The sequence below is a fragment of the Coturnix japonica genome, chromosome 1, assembly GCF_054131305.1.
Source record: "Coturnix japonica strain WE chromosome 1, WE-NBRP24, whole genome shotgun sequence".
NCBI lineage: Eukaryota > Metazoa > Chordata > Aves > Galliformes > Phasianidae > Coturnix > Coturnix japonica.
The window spans coordinates 178,901,544-178,922,972 of record NC_140663.1 but is presented as its reverse complement, the minus strand read 5'-3'; the positions used below and the strand labels follow the sequence as shown (position 1 = coordinate 178,922,972).

General features: G+C 52.7%; 2 protein-coding genes across 2 annotated transcripts; both read left to right on the top strand.

Moving 5' to 3' along the window:
- Window positions 1-12,762: 12,762 nt before the first annotated feature.
- LOC146762922 (olfactory receptor 52I2-like) lies at window positions 12,763-14,253 on the top strand. Its single transcript, XM_085510273.1, has one exon. The coding sequence runs from the start codon at window positions 12,884-12,886 to the stop codon at window positions 13,841-13,843; it is 960 nt and encodes a 319-aa protein (XP_085366399.1). The 5' UTR covers window positions 12,763-12,883; the 3' UTR covers window positions 13,844-14,253.
- A 4,993-nt stretch (window positions 14,254-19,246) lies between these two features.
- On the top strand, window positions 19,247-20,459 carry LOC107308555 (olfactory receptor 52I1-like). The gene has a single exon (XM_015852523.3). The coding sequence runs from the start codon at window positions 19,325-19,327 to the stop codon at window positions 20,357-20,359; it is 1,035 nt and encodes a 344-aa protein (XP_015708009.2). The 5' UTR covers window positions 19,247-19,324; the 3' UTR covers window positions 20,360-20,459.
- The last annotated feature ends 970 nt before the right edge of the window (window positions 20,460-21,429 follow it).

The window sequence follows — 21,429 nt, the reverse complement described above, 5'->3', positions numbered from 1 at the left end:
GTAATCATGGGGAGGATATAAAGAAGTGGTATGACTCATCCACTTCTGCACTTCAGGCACGAGTGAAAGAATTACAATCCAAAACAACCACCAAGGTGAACTCTTCCAAACGGGGGAAAGTTCCAGTTGCTGCAAGCCGCCGAGGTAAACAATAGAGGGGCCCTGCCCCCAGCCAGGGGGGGGAAAGGGACAACAGAGTATACTGGACTGTGTGGATTAAGTGGCCTGGCACATCTCAACCACAGAAATATAAAGCCTTGGTGGACACTGGTGCACAATGCACCCTAATGCCCTCAAGTCACCAAGGGACACAACCAATTTATATCCATGGAGTGACTGGGGGCTCCCAAGAATTGACTATGTTGGAGGCCGAAATAAGCCTCACTGGTAAAAACTGGCGAATGCACCCTATTGTGACTGGTCCAGAGGCTCCATGTATACTGGGAATCGATTACCTTAGGATGGGATATTTCAAGGATCCCAAGGGGTATCGATGGGCCTTTGGGATAGCTGCTGTAAACACAAATGGTGTTAAGCAGCTGTCAACTTTACCTGGTCTGTCAGATGATCCTTCTGCTGTGGGGTTGCTCCAGGTAAAAGACCAAGAGGTACCAATTGCCACCAAAGTGGTTCACAGACGGCAGTACCGCACCAATAGGGACTCATTGCTCCCCATTCAAAAGCTAATTCGCCAATTAGAAAATCAGGGAGTGATTAGCAAAACGCACTCGCCTTTTAACAGCCCCATATGGCCAGTGCGTAAAACCAGTGGGGAATGGAGGCTGACGGTAGATTACCGTGGCCTGAATGAAGTTACACCTCCATTAAGTGCTGCTGTACCAGACATGCTAGAACTCCAGTATGAATTGGAGTCAAAAGAAGCTAGGTGGTATGCCACCATTGATATTGCTAATGCCTTCTTTTCCATCCCATTGGCTGCAAAATGTAGGCCACAGTTTGCTTTTACCTGGAGAGGTATTCAGTATACCTGGAACCGTTTACCCCAGGGGTGGAAGCACAGCCCAACAATTTGCCATGGATTGATCCAAGCTGTTTTGGAACAGGGTAATGCTCCTGAGCACTTGCAGTATATTGATGACATTGTGGTGTGGGGCCATACAGCAGCAGAGGTTTTCAAGAAAGGGAAACAGATAATCCAAATTCTTTTGAAAGCTGGTTTTGCCATTAAGAGCAGCAAGGTGAAGGGGCCTGCCCAGGAAATCCAGTTCTTAGGCATAAAATGGCAAGATGGACGTCGTCACATCCCAGCAGATGTGATTGACAAAATCACTGCTATGTCTCCGCCCACAAATAAAACAGAGACCCAATCTTTTCTGGGAGTAGTGGGCTTTTGGAGAATGCATGTCCCAAACTACAGCCACATAGTGAGCCCTCTCTATCAGGTAACACGGAAGAAGAATAATTTCTCATGGGGTCCTGAGCAGCAGCAGGCTTTTGAGCAGATAAAACAAGAAATAGCCCGTGCCGTGGCCTTGGGGCCAGTACGGACGGGACAGGATGTGAAGAACATCCTCTACACTGCTGCTGGAGAGAAAGGTCCCACCTGGAGTTTGTGGCAAAGAGCCTCAGGAGAGACCCGAGGCCGACCCCTAGGATTTTGGAGTCGAGCATATAAAGGGTCTGAGGAGCGCTACACTCCAACTGAGAAGGAGATCTTAGCCGTGTATGAGGGGGTTCGGGCTGCTTCTGAAGTAGTTGGGACAGAGGTTCAGCTTCTTCTAGCACCTCGCTTGCCAGTAATAAACTGGATGTTTAAAGGACAGGTTCCCTCCACCCATCATGCTACTGATGCCACTTGGAGTAAGTGGATTTCATTAATTACTCAACGAGCTCGAATGGGAAAACTCAGCCGTCCTGGAATTCTAGAAGTGATCATGGACTGGCCTGAGAGTAAAAAAATTGAAACACCACCTACAGAAGAGGTATCACGTGCTAAAGAGGCACCACCATACAATGAGCTACCAGAAAACGAAAAGAAATTTGCCCTGTTCACAGACGGATCATGTCGTATTGTAGGGAAGCATCGCAGATGGAAAGCTGCTGTATGGAGCCCCACACGACAAGTTGCAGAAGCCACCGAAGGTAAAGGAGAATCAAGTCAATTCGCAGAGGTAAAGGCTGTTCAGCTGGCTTTAGATGTGGCTGAACGGGAGAGGTGGCCAATGCTTCATCTTTATACTGATTCATGGATGGTGGCAAATGCCTTATGGGGGTGGTTGCAACAGTGGGAAAATGATGATTGGCAACGAAAGGGTAAACCTGTTTGGGCTGCTGAACTGTGGAAAGACATTGCTGCCCGAATAAGGAACATTGTTGTAAAGGTGCGCCATGTAGATGCTCATGTGCCTAAAAGTAAGGCTACTGAAGAACATAAAAATAACCATCAGGTTGATCGAGCTGCCAAAATTGAGGTGGCTCAAATAGACTTGGACTGGCAGAACAAGGGTGAATTATTCCTAGCTCGGTGGGCCCATGAGACTTCAGGTCATCAAGGAAGGGATGCAACATATAAGTGGGCCAGAGACCGAGGGGTGGACTTAACTATGGACGCTATTGCTCAAGTTATTCATGATTGTGAAACATGCGCCATAATTAAACAAGCCAAGAGGATGAAACCTATTTGGGGGGAAGGGCGATGGCAAAAGTATAAATATGGAGAGGCATGGCAGGTTGATTATATCACCTTGCCACGATCTCGCAATGGTAAGCGTTATGTACTCACCATGGTGGAGGCAACCACTGGGTGGCTCGAAACATACGCAGTACCCCATGCTACCGCCCGAAACACCATATTAGGGTTGGAAAAGCAAATCCTGTGGCGGCATGGCACTCCGGAAAGAATTGAATCAGATAATGGGACCCATTTTAAAAATTCCCTTGTAACCACTTGGGCCAAAAATCATGGCATTGAGTGGATTTACCATATTCCCTATCATGCACCAGCTTCTGGTAAGATTGAACGATTCAATGGGTTATTGAAAACTATGTTGAAAGCAATGGGTGGCGGAACGTATAAAAATTGGGAGAACCATTTAGCAGAAGCCACCTGGTTGGTCAACACTCGAGGATCTAGTAATCGTAATGGTCCTAACCAATCCAGCTCCCTACGTACCGTGGAGGGAGATAAGGTTCCTGTAGTACACATAAAGAGTGTGTTGGGAAAAACAGTTTGGGTCCTTCCAGCGTCTGGAAAGGGCAAACCTCTCCGGGGTACTGTCTTTGCCCAGGGACCTGGGTGCACATGGTGGGTGATGGACAAAAATGGGAATGTTCAATGTGTACCACAAGGGAATTTGATGTTGGGGGAGTGCAGCCAATGATTTTCCTGTAGATATATAGGTAGAGTCTCAGAAAATATTTCAATTAGGTACAGAATAGTTCAATTAGGTATAGGACTTAAGATAGAGTGGATTAATGTTAAGGAAACACTTTTTCTCTATATACCTTAATTAGGCATTCTGTAAGCAAGTTTTCCATCTGGACTCTATATCCTGCACTGGCCATGCATGTGTAGAGCACACATGGAAAGAAGTATAAGTCAAAAGGAAATCTGCTGTGGTGGCTGGGAAAGGATGAGTGCACCTTGATGTGGGGGACGCCCTACTAGCGCTGCCTTTCCCCTCTACCGCTGACATGTTTTCCTTTTTCTGGCAGTTTTGCCATTTTCTCAAAATTAATAAATAGTAAATTAGGTTATAGAGTTTTGTTCTCAACTTAGGGATTTGTATGGAATAAATATAGATTGTTGAGAAAAAAATAAGGTTGCTGATTATTCACAATTATACATATAAGTGTGTAAGTATGTATAAATATAATGTAATGATGTAGAATAAGGGGTGGAATGTCATGGTTTAATAATTTTGTAATTTTTGCTATCAGTATTCCACATCATAACATCATATTAAGCATGAATAATTTTACTGAATCTGCAACTTACAGAAGAAGACTACATCTCCCAGGGAACAACACGATAGGTCACGGGACCTGGACTCTATATTAACTCTGTCGCAGAACAGACTGACGTCTTTCGAGTTCTGGCGTTCAGGGGAGTGTGTGGGAGCCTTCAGCCGTTCGCCTAGATTTACAGTAGGCCTCTCGGTTACGGGACTCATTCTCTCTCCTATTTTGCTTGATTCGTTAGCTCAATTCTCAATTATATTGTATTATATTGTGTTATCCTGTATTTCGATATAGTATTTAGTAAATAAGTGTGCCTCCTTAGATCGTTGCCGCTGTTTTCTTTTCCTAATTAACTTTTTCTTTTCGGCCTAGGGCCCCTCCGGGGCCCACGGCCCCCTGTCACGGACGCAGGTGGATTTTTAGTTCAAACCGTGACAACTGCAAAAGCAGACTGTAAACACTGCATCTCCGTTCAGTGCTGTGGGCTGCCTGCGAGCAGCTTTATCCCTCCGTCAGCCACTCAGACACCCACTGTGGGGGGAAATGCAGGGATGAGCATCAGCTCTGACTGCCCATGGGAAGAGGGAGGACATCTCCTCAGAACCCAGCCAAGCAGTGGGGGGAGGGAGATTGGTACCACAAAGGGGCTGAGAGCATAAAGGACCTAAAGCTGAGGATGTTAAGACCCTTCTTGGGTCACTACTGCCCTGTAGGATCACCTCTGCTCTGCCCGCCTGCAGGCACCCACCCGCACTGCCCCAAGCACAGCAGAGGACATTGAGTGCTCCAGGAGCACTGCAGCTGCTGCATGCTCTGGTTGTTGTTCTCCCCATGGGTGCCCCAGCAGTCCCAGCTGGCTGCTGTGCAGGGTCTGTAAGCACCATGGCTCTATCCAGGCAATGCAATGGATGGATCTCCCCATTAAGAGGGAGGATGGATGCTGGGGCTCATAGAATCATACAATGATAGAATGGCCCGGGCTGAAAAGGCCCACAGTGCTCATCCAGCTCCAACCCCTTGCTATGTGCAGGGTCACCAACCAAAGCCCAGGCTGCCCAGAGCCACATCCAGCCTGGCTAAGGCTGCTGTGTGTGTGACTCTCAGGGACATCACCTGGTGGAAGCACTCCCTGCTCATCAGTGAGCACATTGGTCCCCAGGGCTTCATCATCCAGCAGCCTGCACGTCCCCTCCAGCCACCTCCTGGTGTTGTCACTTAGCTCTGGTAACTGATGGTTCCCTTCAGTCCCTAAGTGAAGTCCCCAAAGGGCTCCCAGAAAAGATAGATCAACCCCAAATCCCCAAACAATAGGATCACTGTCTTATTATATCATATTATAATCACAGGCTTCATCTTGAGAAACTTGCAGAGTGTGAATGGTGCAGGGCTACAAACCACCTGGGGACTGTGCAGGGTTGTGGCTTTGCCATGCCTTGTAACCAGAGGCCACCAAATGGAGCTGGTGGTGGGGAGGCTCATACCAAACAAAGCTTAGCAAGGTGGTTGATAGATGAGAGCAGCTCCTTCCTGAAAGCTGATGTAGGTCTGAATTATTTACATTGAGTTCTAAAGGAGAAAGCCTTCAAAAAGGGCTGCCTGAAACAGAGAACCCCCTCCTGAAATGAAAGCAGCAGGAGGCTGGGGGAGTGCTGAGAGCTTTAGAACCACCTCCCCAGTCCTGCAGCACCTGGAGTCCTTACTGCGGTGGTTAAGCAGCGTTACCCCCTGTGCTGACCCTTGGGGTTCTGCAGTGGTGTCACAGAGTGGAGTCTCTGCAACTTTAATTTACGGTCCTTCGTCCTTTCCTGAGATGTCTGTGTTGTGTAAGGTAATGTTTGCTCGCCATGGGACAAAGCCATTTGCTGCCACTTCTTTCATCCTCCAGCACCACTCCTCTGTGTCTGCCCTTTGGGAGTGCAGATGTTTGCAGTTCCTTCAGTGCTCACAGCCCCATCAGTCTGACCCTGGTGTCTCCAGGGATGGGGGCACCACCACCTCTGTGCAATCCGTGCCACTGCTTTACCACCCATATTAACTTCAAGGCTGCATTGATCCCCGACATCTTTCTCAGAGTGAGAACTTCTCACTTCTGCTCCACCTGTTTCACTGTGAACCACATCATCCCTTATGCAATGTGACAGGTTTGAAGCCCATGTGCTTTTTCTTGGCCATGTTGTCCACAACTCCTTGTCTTCAGGGCATATTGTGCTGGACGTATTCTTCTTGGAATAGGTTGCATCACTTGTTTCTCTCATCCCTTCTTCATCCATTTCTGATGGAGATACCTGCTGCTGGCCCTGGGTGGTGGCTTTGTGGCAAAGCAGAGCCTCCTGCAGCAGAACTCAGTTTTAACTGCTTAAATAATGACAGCAGGGTGACTGGTGTTTATGTCCCTCTCTCAGAAGAGAAAGGTGCTCCAAGTCCCAGGCTGGATGCTAACAGCACTGCAAAGAGGCTAAGCTGCAAAAAATGGGAGATTGTTATTTTTAAATCGATGTACAATGATGGACTGTAAAGGGCTGCACTGTGCTGGGTATGGTGCTGGGCACGATCCTGGACATGGTGCCAGATGTGGTGCTGGACACCATCCTCAATACCTCTCTGATCTCCCAGCCCTCAGGGCTGTCACTGTGGGAGGAGAGGCTCAAGGTGTTCAGCACCTGCATTGCCCCCATCTGCGTGGTCTTGGCCTTCTATGTGCCACTGATTGGGCTGTCTGTGCTGTGTTGGTTTGGGAAGGACATGGTCTCGCTGTGCCATAACACCATGGGGGACATTACATCCTGAAGGTTCATCATCCATGGGGTGAGGATAAATAAAGAGGAGGTTCATGGAGTCAAAGTGTTTGGAAGGAGCCTTTGGAGATCCTCAAGCCCAACCCCCTGCTAAAGCAGGATCCTGATCTTATGGACAGCTTCCAGTGACAGAACTGCCCATTGAACCTCACCCAGCTGCTGATTTTCCTTTGCTTGGATGGATACCTTTGGGGACAAGGAATGCAGTTCTCTCCCGTTGCTGTGCAGAACGCTGCCCTGCCCTGGGCTGGCTCTCAGTCACTCTCATAACACAAATAATAATTTATGGCTGGAAAATGTAGAGCAAATATACTTTGTGCAACCAGAGCCGGTGCTGTTAAAGGCTGCACAGCTCTGCAGGAGGAGGGCTGTGGGGCTGCAGTCCTTCAGCAGGTTCCTCTCCATGGAACCTGTTTCTTTCCTTGCAGTGACCTCAGCGCATCCCAGAAAAGCAGCAGCAGAAATGGACGTTACAAACTCCTCTTTGCATGGCCCAGATGTAGAAATATGCCAGACATGCAGCAAAACGCATTTCTTGTTCTGGATTTGGGGGAAACAAATGAAGGATCTACATTCATTCCGTATAAAAATGATGGATTCTGTGGGTTGACGGAAGGCTGTATTTCTGTGTGCAGTGTTTGAAGCTCTGACCTATGAATCAGATCCGTGGCAGCCTCGTGCATCAATAAATAACTCAGGCAACAGAAGTCACGCCTTTGTTTTTGGAGGGGAATCACGAGCAAAATGAGAGTGAAAGACCCCGAAGGTCACCCACTGCCCACCCAGCTGACACAGCCTGATGCTGCTGCCCCTCTTCCCCCTCCAGCAGCACCAGCAGCTCTTTGCAAGGGACCTGCAGACCCTCAGCTCGTTTTCTGAGCACACAGAAAGGAACGAAAAGCAGCCAAAGGAGCTCAAACAAGAACGTTATTTACATCCAGCTCACTATCAGCACCGTGACGTCAAAGCTGAGCGCTCCCAAACTTTTCCAGTCCTCTGGATTTAGCAGCAGGTTCAGTTTGCCAAACAGCTCCACTGCTCGGATGAGGAATTGCTGGATGGCTGCATTCAAGGACCCACAGTTCAGAGAACAGGTGGAGAATGGAGACGAGTGGCAGCGTTAGGAGGAAGTTTTTCACGCAGAGGGTGGTGACGCACTGGAACAGGTTGCCCAAGGAGGCTGTGGATGCCCCATCCCTGCAGGCATTCAAGGCCAGGCTGGATGTGGCTCTGGGCAGCCTGGGCTGCTGGTTGGTGACCCTGCACACAGCAGGGGGTTGGAGCTGGATGAGCACTGTGGGCCTTTGCAACCCAGGCCATTCTATCATTCTGTGATTCTTTAGTACTATGTGACATCCTTGACTGTAAATTGGAGGGAAGTGGATTTGTTAGAGGGACCACTCTGAGGGTGAGGAATTGGCTGATGGTTGCACTCAAAGGATCAAGGTCAGTGGTTCAATGTCCAGATGCAGACCAGTAGTGTCTTCCTCAAGGCTTCAGTGCCCTTGTCAGCAACATGGACAGTGGGGCTGAGTGCACCATCAGCAGGTCTGGGGGCAACATGAAGCCAAGTGAGGCATAGGCTGAAGAGAAGGGGTGCCATCCAGGTGGACCTGGACAGGATGGAGAAGCTGGCCTGTGCAAACAACAAGTGGTTCAGCAAGGTCAGCTGCACAGCCCTGCACCTGGGTAGGGGCAACCCCAAGGATGAATAGGGATCCCTCTCTGCTCTGCTCTGAGACCCCTCAGCAGTGCTGTGATCAGCTCTGGAGCCAGGATGTGGAGCTGCTGGAGTGGGGCCAAAGGGGGTCTTGGGGATGCTCAGGGGCTGCAGCACACAAACAGTCCTTGGAGATGACATGGGCAGAGCCAGCCCAAAGCCCTGCTGTGAGCTGGGTGGAAGGTTGCATTTAACCCAGGGCTATGCCAGTATTTTTAAGCATAGTGCCAAGCTCTGAGCCAGGTTCAACCCTCAGCCAGACTGAGCTGAGCATAAAGCAATCTGCCCTAAAAGCCATCAGATATGCCAATATATATGTGAACTTTGCCTCTTACTGGGTTAATGATCTACTTAATTACTTCCAGACATCATCAGTTAAGTGAATATTGGGGTGGAGAACTGTCAGCTATAGACCCATGACCTCAATTAGCCTTCCTGCGTGGATTCACTGCATCAGTGCTAATTATTTGGACGCAGGCTTTTCCAAGGTTAAACCACCTTCAAACAAGCTGTGGGCATGTAGGTTTAACATCTGGTGATCCACCCATCTAAGATCTGCCATTATCTGATCATAGCTCTGGTCTGCTCCTTTTCACTCGAAGAGAATGGCAAACATCATCATAAAGGTAATGGGTTGTTCTTGTTCCCTATGGACAGGACCAAAGCCATAAGCTTTGGTGAGGAATGGGCTTGGGCAATGGGAAAACGTTCTGGAAGAGGTGCTCTGGGGAAAGGAAGGTGTGAATGATCAGGTTGTACATTTATCTATCGATCAGAGATGAGCTGATCTTACACTGGGGATATGATGGGGGCTGGATGGTTACCAAAGGTCTCTTGAGATCAAAATTCAATATATCTTTGACTCTTGCTGACTCTTGCTGGGTGGCTGTTAGTTGGTTGCAAAAGCAGCCAGCTGTGTGTTTTACATGGCTGATAGACAGACCATGTCTGAGAACTGCACAGAAATGTGAAGCCCATCAAATCTGGGTGATGCAGTGATCACTGTTTGGCAGCAGAGAAATATCTATACAAAAAAAGGGGTGGGGAGAGAGTTAATATCTCAGCTTCACATCCAGGGGCCTATGGATCTATTCAGTCCTCGTAAGGGCAGGAGAGCTTTGCCGATCTGCAAGCAACCAAATGTGGCAGCTCCTGTGGTGCTTTGTGTGATCCCAAGCACCTCATTTAAGGTTTGCTCTTTAATGTTTGCAACCAGTCTGATGGAGCACAGCAGGCCATGCAAGGCAGGCTGCTAATGTTCCTCATTTCTACAAAATTTGCAGGATTTTGACCACTGCAACGATTGAAGCTCGTCACTTCATACATTACTGAGCCGATACATTGCATGAAGTGTAACCCTATGGGCTTTTCAAAACAATGAATTACAAAGAAAATGCTCTGAAGTGTGTCAGTGGAGCCTGGAGTGCTGCTCCACCCAAAGCCTCAAAGTGCTGCTCCCATGGTTGGTGTTGGATATACAACTCAAAAGTCACCCAAATTACTGCAGTATCTCCCTAACATGGTGCTCCCAAATGGGCTGCAACTGCAGCTGTCCTTGGGGTCTGCTGGTGGGAGCGAAGGACTCCATGCAGGGCTGGGCTGGGGCTGAGGATCTGGGGGCACCTCCTCTGTGTGTGTGGCTCTGAGCTGGGCTGGGGCATGACCCCAGAGTGCTGCCCCCATTGCCTGGGCCCTGAGGCACTGTGTGAGGCTGGTGGGCAAATAGGAGAGCGCATGAAGCATAAGGCAGCTGTAAGATGGGTGAAACTGGAGGGCAGTGGGGAGAGCTCCCAAGAGGGGGCAGGTTGGAAGGACTGAGCTGAGGGTGGGGGGCTGCTGTACATCAGATCTACACTGTGAATATACCAGAAAAGGGCAAATCAAGGCAGCACGTCCCAGGAAAAACTGTTCTTGATGCTCATCAAAGAGCATCTTTGAATAACCTGGATGGGTTGGTAATACAGGGTAAGTAACAAGTAACACTGACCAGAACAGCACGCGGGATTTGCAAATTACCTCTGAATGAGAGGAGGGAAAAGCACCTGCTGCTTGCAGCAAAGGATTTTAGGATCTGGGACATATTTGCCCTCCCCAGACCTGCAGTTCCAGCAGGAGGCATGTTTCCTGCCGAGCTGGCTCATGCCATGTATGGCTCTGCATCCCTGGATCGATGGCCGAGGTGTCTGACGGCACAACAAGGAGAGGCCTCTGCAATGAGCTCTTATGGCCAGCAGTGCCTTGGCAGAGCTCCCATAGTATTGGCTTCATGGTATTGGCGTTACACTGCAAAAAGCAGTGACTGGAAACAGCCCGATGTGCCTGTTGGCTTGTGTCATGTGGACGGATCAAAGCACTTCGGCAGAGATTGTGTCGAGGTCAGGAAAGTCAAATGTTTGGAACACCAGGGAGATCAAATCTGTCCCTTTGGTACAACGGGGGAAACGGTGCCTGAATAAAACATGTACCTCTTCCCATTCAGGCTAATTTCACCTTCTGTGCATCTGCTTTCCCTGACAGTGCCATTAAATTGTGAAACTCCCTGATTGGCAGCATAAATGATACAACTTGATCCACAGTCCTAGATGGATTTTGGGATGGGGTGGATAAAAATGGAGAAACCACATCCAGAACTGAAGTCCCGGAGCTTCAAATTGCTGGAATATGGGCAGGAATATGAGGGAAGCACGAGAGGAATCAGTTCTTGCCTCCTTCCCTCAGGTCGGCTGCTGGTGCTGGAAACAGGACGAATATGGAGCAGAATCACAGAATCACTGAAGTTGGATAAAACAAAGTTGGAACTTCACTGGACCGTCGTGATCTTCCCAGAACGAGGGATAAAGAGAGGGCAACCCATCAATGATCTCCTGGGGATCCCAGCAGACTGAGGAGGCGGCTGTTGTGGTTCTGAGCTCTCAGAAGAATGGAAACGCGTTGTCCCAACCCGCCGCGCTCTCTCCCCATCAAAGAGCTCTTCGTTTCCTTTTGCTGCATCGGTCCCGCGAGCCCCATGCAGGCACTGGGGACTGCCGTGCCCCCCGGCACCCAACGGCGCAGCACCGCGAGGCAGAGCCAATGGCAGGAGCTGCAGCAGCCCCGAGCATCCCCTCCTCCTGCAGCGCACAGCCCGGCCTCACCCGGGGGCTCCCAGGGGCTCTGCGGAGCGCACATAGCGCACATCATAGCGCACATCATAGCGCACATCATAGCGCACATCATAGCGCACATCATAGCGCACATCATAGCGCACATAGCGCACATCATAGCGCACATCATAGCGCACATAGCGCACATCATAGCGCACATCATAGCGCACATAGCGCACATCATAGCGCACATAGCGCACACAGCGCCCGGCCGTTCCGCACCGCTCTGCCGTGCACACGCACCGCTCTGCCTTCCAGCCGGCCGCCCCACCGACAGCGCAGCCTCTGCTCGGGCTGCGGGGCTGTGCCGGCTGCTTTCCCCCAGCCGGGACGGGCAGCCCCGCGCCTCGGGCCCTGCGCTACCAACGTGAGACCAGCGCAGCACGGCGGCGGCTTCCAGGCACCGGCAGAGAGGAGAGAGCTGCTGGCAGCGCATCTGTTTGCTGCCATGGCTGCACCCGGGGACCCAGCTCCGGGCTCAGACGCACGGCAGGACACAGCTTGGTGTCCATCACCGCTCCGTGTCTGAGCGCTGCCTGCAGTCCCCGCTCAGCCCAGGGCACTGCCCTGCACGGAGGGGCGGACGGCGCTGCGCTCTGTGCCCCTCGTTGCAGCTCCTCTCTGCACCCGGAGCTCAGACCCGCGGGCTGTTCTCCCACTGCCCCTTCCTGGGGGGCCGCAGCCCGGGACCCGCAGCATCCCTGGCTTCGCTGCAGGGTTTGTGCTGCCTTCAAGCTTCTCCTGACACAACAACACCCGACTGTGCAGGCTCCACGTGTGAGTGACCGAAAGAAGGAAGACGGAGCAGGGAATGGCATTGACACGGCTGTGCTGAATGTCCCACAGCTCCTCCTGACGCCGGATCTTGCACGTCTGCAGGAGCCCCGTGTGGTGCGCGGTGCAGGGAAGCCGGGGCCGCTCGGCAGCAGAGCCCGAGGGCAGCTGAGTGCTGAGCATCCCCTCCTCCTGCAGCTGACTCCAAGATCTCAGCCCAGCGGTGAGCAGCCAACAAAGAAACGTGTCCGCGAGCAATGGAGTGAAGGAGACTTTTGGTCAGCCCCGCTGGCACGGTCTGAAACGTGAGCAGCACCTGAAGTTCCTTTCCATCCAGCAGCCCCATAACAGCAGCGGTTTTGCTCCGTTCCCTCCTCCCAGTCACGTTATGCCATCCAGGTCCCATCTCACACGGATCACTTACAGTCTGGGTTCCCTATTTGGCACGTGCATCCACGCATTGCCCACCTCAGGGATCCCACTCTGGCACCTCCTTCCCATTCTTAAGCACAGAAGCAAGATCCTCCTGCATGGCTTCTGGCCCCTCCAGCCACCCCAACAGCAGCTCCTCCTTCATCCTGGCGGGTGTCCCCACCCTGGAAGCTTTCCCCATCTGCCTGGGCATCCTTTTCTGCTCAGCATACATCCTGGCCCTGCTGGCAAACAGCTCGGTTCTGCTCACTCTTGTGCTGGACAAGTCCCTGCGGGACCCCATGCATTGCTTCCTGGCCATGCTGGCCGCCATCGACGTGGTGATGGTGACGTCCGTCGTCCCCAAGCTGCTGGGCATCTTCTGGTTCCATTCCAACCAGATCGGCTTCACCGCCTGTTTTGTTCAGATGTTCTTTGTTCATTCCTCAACAGCGGAGGAGTCGGGAGTGCTCCTGGCCATGGCTTTTGACCGCTACGTCGCCATCTGTCACCCCCTCAGGTACAGAATGATCCTCAATCGACAAACAATTGCCCGGATATGTCTGGCCATCGTGGTGAGAGGGTTCCTCGCCATGCTCCCATTTACAGGGATGGTGACAAAGCTCCCCTACTGCCATTCCCTCGTGGTTCCCCATTCATACTGTGAGCACATGGCTGTCTCCGGTCTGGCCTGTGCAGACCCCAACCCCAGCAGACTCTACAGCGTGTCTCTGTCCTCTCTCATAGTAGGGATGGACACGGCTTTCATTGCTGTGTCCTACCTGATGATCCTTAAAGCCGTCCTGGGCAAGGACTCGTGCAGGAGGGCCTTCAGCACCTGCGGGTGCCACATGGCTGTGATGCTGCTGTTCTACATCCCCGGCCTGGTCTCCATCTACGTGCAGCAGTTCAGCCGCGCTGTGTCCGTGCGCGCACAGGTTCTGCTGGCCGACCTCTACCTCACCCTGCCCGCCGTGCTCAACCCCATCATCTACAGCATGAGGAACAGGCGGATCCGGAAGGCGATGCTCAACCTGCTGCTCCCCAGGAAGGCTCATTTCTGTCGCAGCACTCAGTGACCTTCCCGGTCTGTTCATCCACAATCACAGCACCATCCCATTCCCATTGGGTGAACACAGAGATCGGAAGCCAGGAGGGGCTGGGGGGGACATGTTGGTTTTAATGACTGTGTGAGACCCTACAGTGCGACAGGAGGAGTTTGGGTCTGTGAGCAAATGCTGCTGTTGCCCTTCCTGCTCACCAGGAGACAGAGGGGCAGCCGCCAGCTTTGGGTTTTGAGATGTTCTCAGTGCTGTGGGTGTCCCTGTGATCATTTAACATTCACAACTGCATGTCTTTTTGTGTCAGTAAAGGGATTCTATTCAAAATGGAGAAATTTCTTCTATGGTGTCTTTTTGACTCAATGCACTGTGGTGTTACTGCTTCAAGGTGTCCGTATTTTGGGAATAATAAATGAAAATAAACACTGGATCTGCTTGCTGTTACCTACTAAGCCACCGTCTGCTCATTGCAGTGTACATGAGCTGGTGAATTGCTACATCTAGTTTGAACTTGAGGCACAAAGGGCAGCATGCTGTAGATGGAAGTGTTCTGAGCCCTGCTAGCTATTGCTGCTGGTAAAACAGTGTCTTTCCAGACATTTCTGAGCCCTGCTAGCTATTGCTGCTGGTAAAACAGTGTCTTTCCAGGTATTTCTGAAACCCCCTGACAAGCCAGCAATGTCCAAGCTGGTGACAGCGCCGTCCAGATATCACAGCACACAGCACAGGGAGGTTTGCCTGGGTTTCCTCCTGTCCTGGAAGCCAGGATCCAGCCAGGGATGGTCCCCCAGGTGAGGTCCCCCAGCAGTGACCAGATGTATCTGCGTGCTGCCAACACAGGGAGCAGCTCTGAGGCTTTGCACCCCAGGTCGGCAGATGGAAGGTCCAGCTCTGAGCTGGGATGAGGAGATGCCCTGCAGGCGTTGCTTTCAGCTGACACTGGAGGCTTCCTGCGGGAGCCACAGTGAACCAGAACATACATGTCCACAGAAACTGCCCAACATTCCAGCGCCAATGCATGTCCCTGTATCAGACCATCCCTCAGTACTGAGAGCTTCATCAGGGACACCCACAGGGGTTTCTGCCCCTCAGAAAAGGAGGGGGCTCTAATAGCAGAGCATCTCTAACCTGACTCCTGTGCCCTGACTGCATTCTTCTGAGGCTCAGCAGCACTCAGCCAACAGGAATGGCCAAAGTCTGGGGACAAAAGCAGCACTGTGGCAAGGCTTTACCACGGAGAAATGTCAGTTCCCATTGGCATGTTAATGCCATGTCAGTAAGAAATCACCATAGAATCATAGAACAGTTTCGGTTGGAAGGGACCTTTTATCCAGTTCCAGTCCCTGCTGTAGGCAGGGACACCTCCCATAGCCCAGGCTGCTCACAGCCCCATCCAGCCTGGCCTTGAGTGCTTCCAGGCAGGGGGCATCCACAGTCTCAATGGGAAACATGTGCCAGCATCTCACCACCCTCACAGAAAATAATTTCTTCCTGATATCTGCTCTAAATCCACCCTCTTCCAGTTTAAAACCATTTCCCTTCATCCTGTTGCTACGTTCCCTCATAAAAAGTCCCTCCCCCGCTTTCCTGAAGGCCTCTTCATATCTTGGAAGGCCTCTCCCTAGAAAGTCCCTTGTGAGCCTTCACTTCTCTGGGCTGAAGAGCCCCATATCTCTCAGCCTGCCCCCGTAGTGCAGGTGCTCCAGCCCTCTGATCATCTTTGTGGCCCTCCTCTGGACCTGCTCCAACAGCTCCCTGCCCTTCTTGTGTTGGGGGCTGCAGAACTGCATGCTGTACTCCAGGTGGGGTCTCAGGAGAGCAGAGCAGATGGGCAGAATCACCTGAAGCCACGTTGGTTGCCATCAATCACCTCATCTCTATTTTCCATGTACTCTAGTAGGGCCTCCAGGAGAATCTGCTCCATGATCTTGCCAAGCAGAGAGGTGAGACCAACTGTCCTGTAGTTCCCTGGAACTTCTTCTATTCCTTACTTGAAAATAAGGACTATTTTTCCCCTTTTCCAATCAGTGGGAAAGTGACCAGGCTGCCGTGACCTTTCAAGTGAGGTGGATGGCAACGTGGCAACTTAATCTGCCAGTTCCCTCAGAACACGGGGATGGATCTCATCAGGTCCCATGGAATTAGTGGCCTTTTATGATGGTATCATTGCAACAGTGGAGAAGGAAAGAGCCCCCGATGGCATCCATCTGAACTTTGGTAAGGCCTTTCACATGGTACATCACAACATCCTTCTCTCCAAATTGGGAAGAGAAGATTGGATGGGTGGACTCTTCAATGGACAAAGGGCTGGCTGCAGAATCGAGTGCAGAGAGCGATGGTCAATGGATCCATGTCCGGATGGAGATCAGTGATGAGTGGTGTCCCACAGGGGTTGGTGCTTTGGCTGATACTCATTAATATCTTCATCAGTGATATCAACAGTGGGGTCAGGTGGCTGACTGCAGTTTGCTGATGTTCCCAGTCTGTGGGATGCGGTGACACAGCAGAGGGATGGGATGCCATCCAGAGGGACATGGCTGACATGACATGACAGTCAGGCTGAGCAGTGTGGCCAGGTGTGCCTTGTGAGGTACAACAGAGACAAATGCAAGGTCTGTGCCTGGGTTGAGGCAACCCTCTCAACCAATACAAACCTGAGGATGTAAGGATTAAGTGCAGCCCTACAGGAAAAGACCTGGGGGTACAGGTGGATGGAAGACAAAACAAGGGGAAATGGCTTCAGTCTCAGAGAGGGGAGATTCAGGTTGGATGGAAGGAAAAAGTCCGTACCAGTGAGGGTGGTGAGGCACTGAACGGGCTGCCCAGAGATGTGGGGGATGCTCCATCTCTGGAGACTTTGTAGGTGAGGCTGAATCAGGCCCTGGGCAACCGGATCTACCTGTGGTGTCCCTGTGTATTGCAGGGCAGTTGGACTACATGGCCATTATAGGACTCTTCCAACTCTAAGGTTTCAGTGATTCTAAGCAGTATGACTCAATGAGTCACTGAGATCTCACAGATCACACGATCACAGAACTGCAGCAGCTAGAACAGACCTTAAGTGATCAGGTCCAGCCCCACTGCTAAAGCAGGTTGGCTGCAATAGGTCACACAGGTGTGCGTGCATCCATATGGGTCTGAAATATCTCCATAGAAGAGACTACACCACACTGCAGGGCAACCTGTGCCAGTGCTCCATCACCCTTACCATAAAGATCTTCCACATGTCAGTACAGAACTTCCTATGCCCCAGTTTTAGGCCATCACTCCTTGTCCTATCGCTACACACCACCGAGAAGGAGACTGGCCTCATCCATTTGCCTTCCACCTCCCTACAGATATTTATAAGCACTGATCAGATCCCCTTTCCCCAGGCTGAACAGACCCAGGTCTCTCAGCCTTTCCTCCTATGGGAGATGTTCCAGGCACTGTATCATCTTTGTGGCCTCTGCTGGACTCCTTCCAGGACATCCCTGCCTTCAGAATGAACTGGGGAGCCCAGCAGTGGACACAGGATTCTGAATGCGACCTCAGTTGGACAGAGTAGAGGAGGAAGATTGCCCCCATTACTTGCTGGTAATGCTGTTTTGAATGTACACCAGGATCCCGTTGGCCTTCTTGCCCTGAGGACACACTGCTGGCTCACGGTTACCTGTCCTCCACCAGGACCCCCAGGTCCTCCTCTATGGAGCTTCTCTCCGTCAGCTCACTATTGACCTGTACTGATGCTGTGGTTGTTCCTCCCCAGGTGCAGGACTCTACATTTGCTCTTGTTCAATCTCATTGGGTTCAGCCCTGCTCAACTCTCCAGCCTGTCCAGGTCCTGTTGAATGTCAGCACAGCCTTCACGTGTGATAGTCACTGCTCCCAGCTCTGCACCATTAGCAAACAGGCTGAGGGTGAAATCCATCCCTTCATCCAGGTCATTGGTGGAGATGTTTAACAAGGCCAGACCCAGCACAGATACCAGGGCAATACCACTAGTGTTCTGGCACAGCATCGCCTGGGGATCCCAGCAGACTGAGGAGGCGGCTGTTGTGGTTCTGAGCTCTCAGAAGAATGGAAACGCGTTGTCCCAACCCGCCGCGCTCTCTCCCCATCAAAGAGCTCTTCGTTTCCTTTTGCTGCATCGGTCCCGCGAGCCCCATGCAGGCACTGGGGACTGCCGTGCCCCCCGGCACCCAACGGCGCAGCACCGCGAGGCAGAGCCAATGGCAGGAGCTGCAGCAGCCCCGAGCATCCCCTCCTCCTGCAGCGCACAGCCCGGCCTCACCCGGGGGCTCCCAGGGGCTCTGCGGAGCGCACATAGCGCACATCATAGCGCACATCATAGCGCACATAGCGCACATCATAGCGCACATAGCGCACATCATAGCGCACATCATAGCGCACATCATAGCGCACATAGCGCACATCATAGCGCACATCATAGCGCACATCATAGCGCACATCATAGCGCACATAGCGCACACAGCGCCCGGCCGTTCCGCACCGCTCTGCCGTGCACACGCACCGCTCTGCCTTCCAGCCGGCCGCCCCACCGACAGCGCAGCCTCTGCTCGGGCTGCGGGGCTGTGCCGGCTGCTTTCCCCCAGCCGGGACGGGCAGCCCCGCGCCTCGGGCCCTGCGCTACCAACGTGAGACCAGCGCAGCACGGCGGCGGCTTCCAGGCACCGGCAGAGAGGAGAGAGCTGCTGGCAGCGCATCTGTTTGCTGCCATGGCTGCACCCGGGGACCCAGCTCCGGGCTCAGACGCACGGCAGGACACAGCTTGGTGTCCATCACCGCTCCGTGTCTGAGCGCTGCCTGCAGTCCCCGCTCAGCCCAGGGCACTGCCCTGCACGGAGGGGCGGACGGCGCTGCGCTCTGTGCCCCTCGGTGCAGCTCCTCTCTGCACCCGGAGCTCAGACCCGCGGGCTGTTCTCCCACTGCCCCTTCCTGGGGGGCCGCAGCCCGGGACCCGCAGCATCCCTGGCTTCGCTGCAGGGTTTGTGCTGCCTTCAAGCTTCTCCTGACACAACAACACCCGACTGTGCAGGCTCCACGTGTGAGTGACCGAAAGAAGGAAGACGGAGCAGGGAATGGCATTGACACGGCTGTGCTGAATGTCCCACAGCTCCTCCTGACGCCGGATCTTGCACGTCTGCAGGAGCCCCGTGTGGTGCGCGGTGCAGGGAAGCCGGGGCCGCTCGGCAGCAGAGCCCGAGGGCAGCTGAGTGCTGAGCATCCCCTCCTCCTGCAGCTGACTCCAAGATCTCAGCCCAGCGGTGAGCAGCCAACAAAGAAACGCGTCCGCGAGCAATGGAGTGAAGGAGACTTTTGGTCAGCCCCGCTGGCACGGTCTGAAACGTGAACAGCACCTGAAGTTCCTTTCCATCCAGCAGCCCCATTCCAGCAGCGGTTTAGCTCCGTTCCCTCCTCCCAGTCACGTTATGCCATCCAGGTCCCATCTCACACGGATCACTTACACTCTGGGTTCCCTATTTGGCACGTGCATCCATGCGTTGCCCACCTCAGGGATCCCACTCTGGGGCCTCCTTCCCCTTCCTAAGCACAGAAGCAAGATCCTCCTGCATGGCTTCTGGCCCCTCCAGCCACCCCAACAGCAGCTCCTCCTTCATCCTGGTGGGTGTCCCCACCCTGGAAGCTTTCCCCATCTGCCTGGGCATCCTTTTCTGCTCAGCATACATCCTGGCCCTGCTGGCAAACAGCACGGTTCTGCTCACTCTTGTGCTGGACAAGTCCCTGCGGGACCCCATGCACTGCTTCCTGGCCATGCTGGCTGCCATCGACGTGGTGATGGTGACGTCCGTCGTCCCCAAGCTGCTGGGCATCTTCTGGTTCCATTCCAACCAGATCGGCTTCACCGCCTGTTTTGTTCAGATGTTCTTTGTTCACTCCTCAACAGTGGAGGAGTCGGGAGTGCTCCTGGCCATGGCTTTTGACCGCTACGTCGCCATCTGTCACCCCCTCAGGTACAGAATGATCCTCAATCGACAAACAATTGCCTGGATATGTCTGGCTATCGTGGTGAGAGGGTTCCTCGTCATGCTCCCATTGACAGGGATGGTGACAAAGCTCCCCTACTGCCATTCCCTCGTGGTTCCCCATTCATACTGTGAGCACATGGCTGTCTCCGGTCTGGCCTGTGCAGACCCCAACCCCAGCAGACTCTACAGCGTGTCTCTGTCCTCTCTCATAGTAGGGATGGACACGGCTTTCATTGCTGTGTCCTACCTGATGATCCTGAAAGCCGTCCTGGGCAAGGACTCGTGCAGGAGGGCCTTCAGCACCTGCGGGTGCCACATGGCTGTGATGCTGCTGTTCTACATCCCCGGCCTGGTCTCCATCTACGTGCAGCAGTTCAGCCGCGCTGTGTCCGTGCGCGCACAGGTTCTGCTGGCCGACCTCTACCTCACCTTGCCCACCGTGCTCAACCCCATCATCTACAGCATGAGGAACAGGCGGATCCGGAATGCGATGTTCAACCTGCTGCTCCCCAGGAAGGCTCATTTCTGTCGCAGCACTCATTGACCTGCCTTGTCTGTTCATCCACCATCAGAGCACCCATCCCATTCCCAGTGGGTGAACACAGAGATCAGAAGCCAGGAGGGGCTGGGGGGGACATGTTGGTTTTAATGACTGTGTGAGACCCTACAGTGCGACAGGAGGAGTTTGGGTCTGTGAGCAAATGCTGCTGTTGCCCTTCCTGCTCACCAGGAGACAGAGGGGCAGCCGCCAGCTTTGGGTTTTGAGATGTTCTCAGTGCTTTGGGTGTCCCTGTGATCATTTAACATTCACAACTGCATGTCTTTTTGTGTCAGTAAAGGGATTCTATTCAAAATGGAGAAATTTCTTCTATGGTGTCTTTTTGACTCAATGCACTGTGGTGTTACTGCTTCAAGGTGTCCGTATTTTGGGAATAATAAATGAAAATAAACACTGGATCTGCTTGCTGTTACCTACTAAGCCACCGTCTGCTCATTGCAGTGTACATGAGCTGGTGAATTGCTACATCTAGTTTGAACTTGAGGCACAAAGGGCAGCATGCTGTAGATGCAAGTGTTCTGAGCCCTGCTAGCTATTGCTGCTGGTAAAACAGTGTCTTTCCAGGTATTTCTGAAACCCCCTGACAAGCCAGCAATGTCCAAGCTGGTGACAGCGCCGTCCAGATATCACAGCACACAGCACAGGGAGGTTTGCCTGGGTTTCCTCCTGTCCTGGAAGCCGGGATTCAGCCAGGGATGGTCCCCCAGGTGAGGTCCCCCAGCAGTGACCAGCTGTATCTGCGTGCTGCCAACACAGGGAGCAGCTCTGAGGCTTTGCACCCCAGGTTGGCAGATGGAAGGTCCAGCTCTAAGCTGGGATGAGGAGATGCCCTGCAGGCGTTGCTTTCAGCTGACACTGGAGGCTTCCTGCGGGAGCCACAGTGAACCAGAAAACACATGTCCACAGAAACTGCCCAACATTCCAGCGCCAACGCATGTCCCTGTATCAGACCATCCCTCAGTACTGAGAGCTTCATCAGGGACTCCCACAGGGGTTTCTGCCCGTCAGAAAAGGAGGGTGCTCTAATAGCAGAGCATCTCTAACCTGACTCCTGT

Bases quoted from the DNA above. Each gene is read 5' to 3' on its own strand.
- LOC146762922 (XM_085510273.1), top strand. From the start codon at position 12,884: ATGGCTTCTGGCCCCTCCAGCCACCCCAACAGCAGCTCCTCCTTCATC.
- LOC107308555 (XM_015852523.3), top strand. From the start codon at position 19,325: ATGCGTTGCCCACCTCAGGGATCCCACTCTGGGGCCTCCTTCCCCTTC.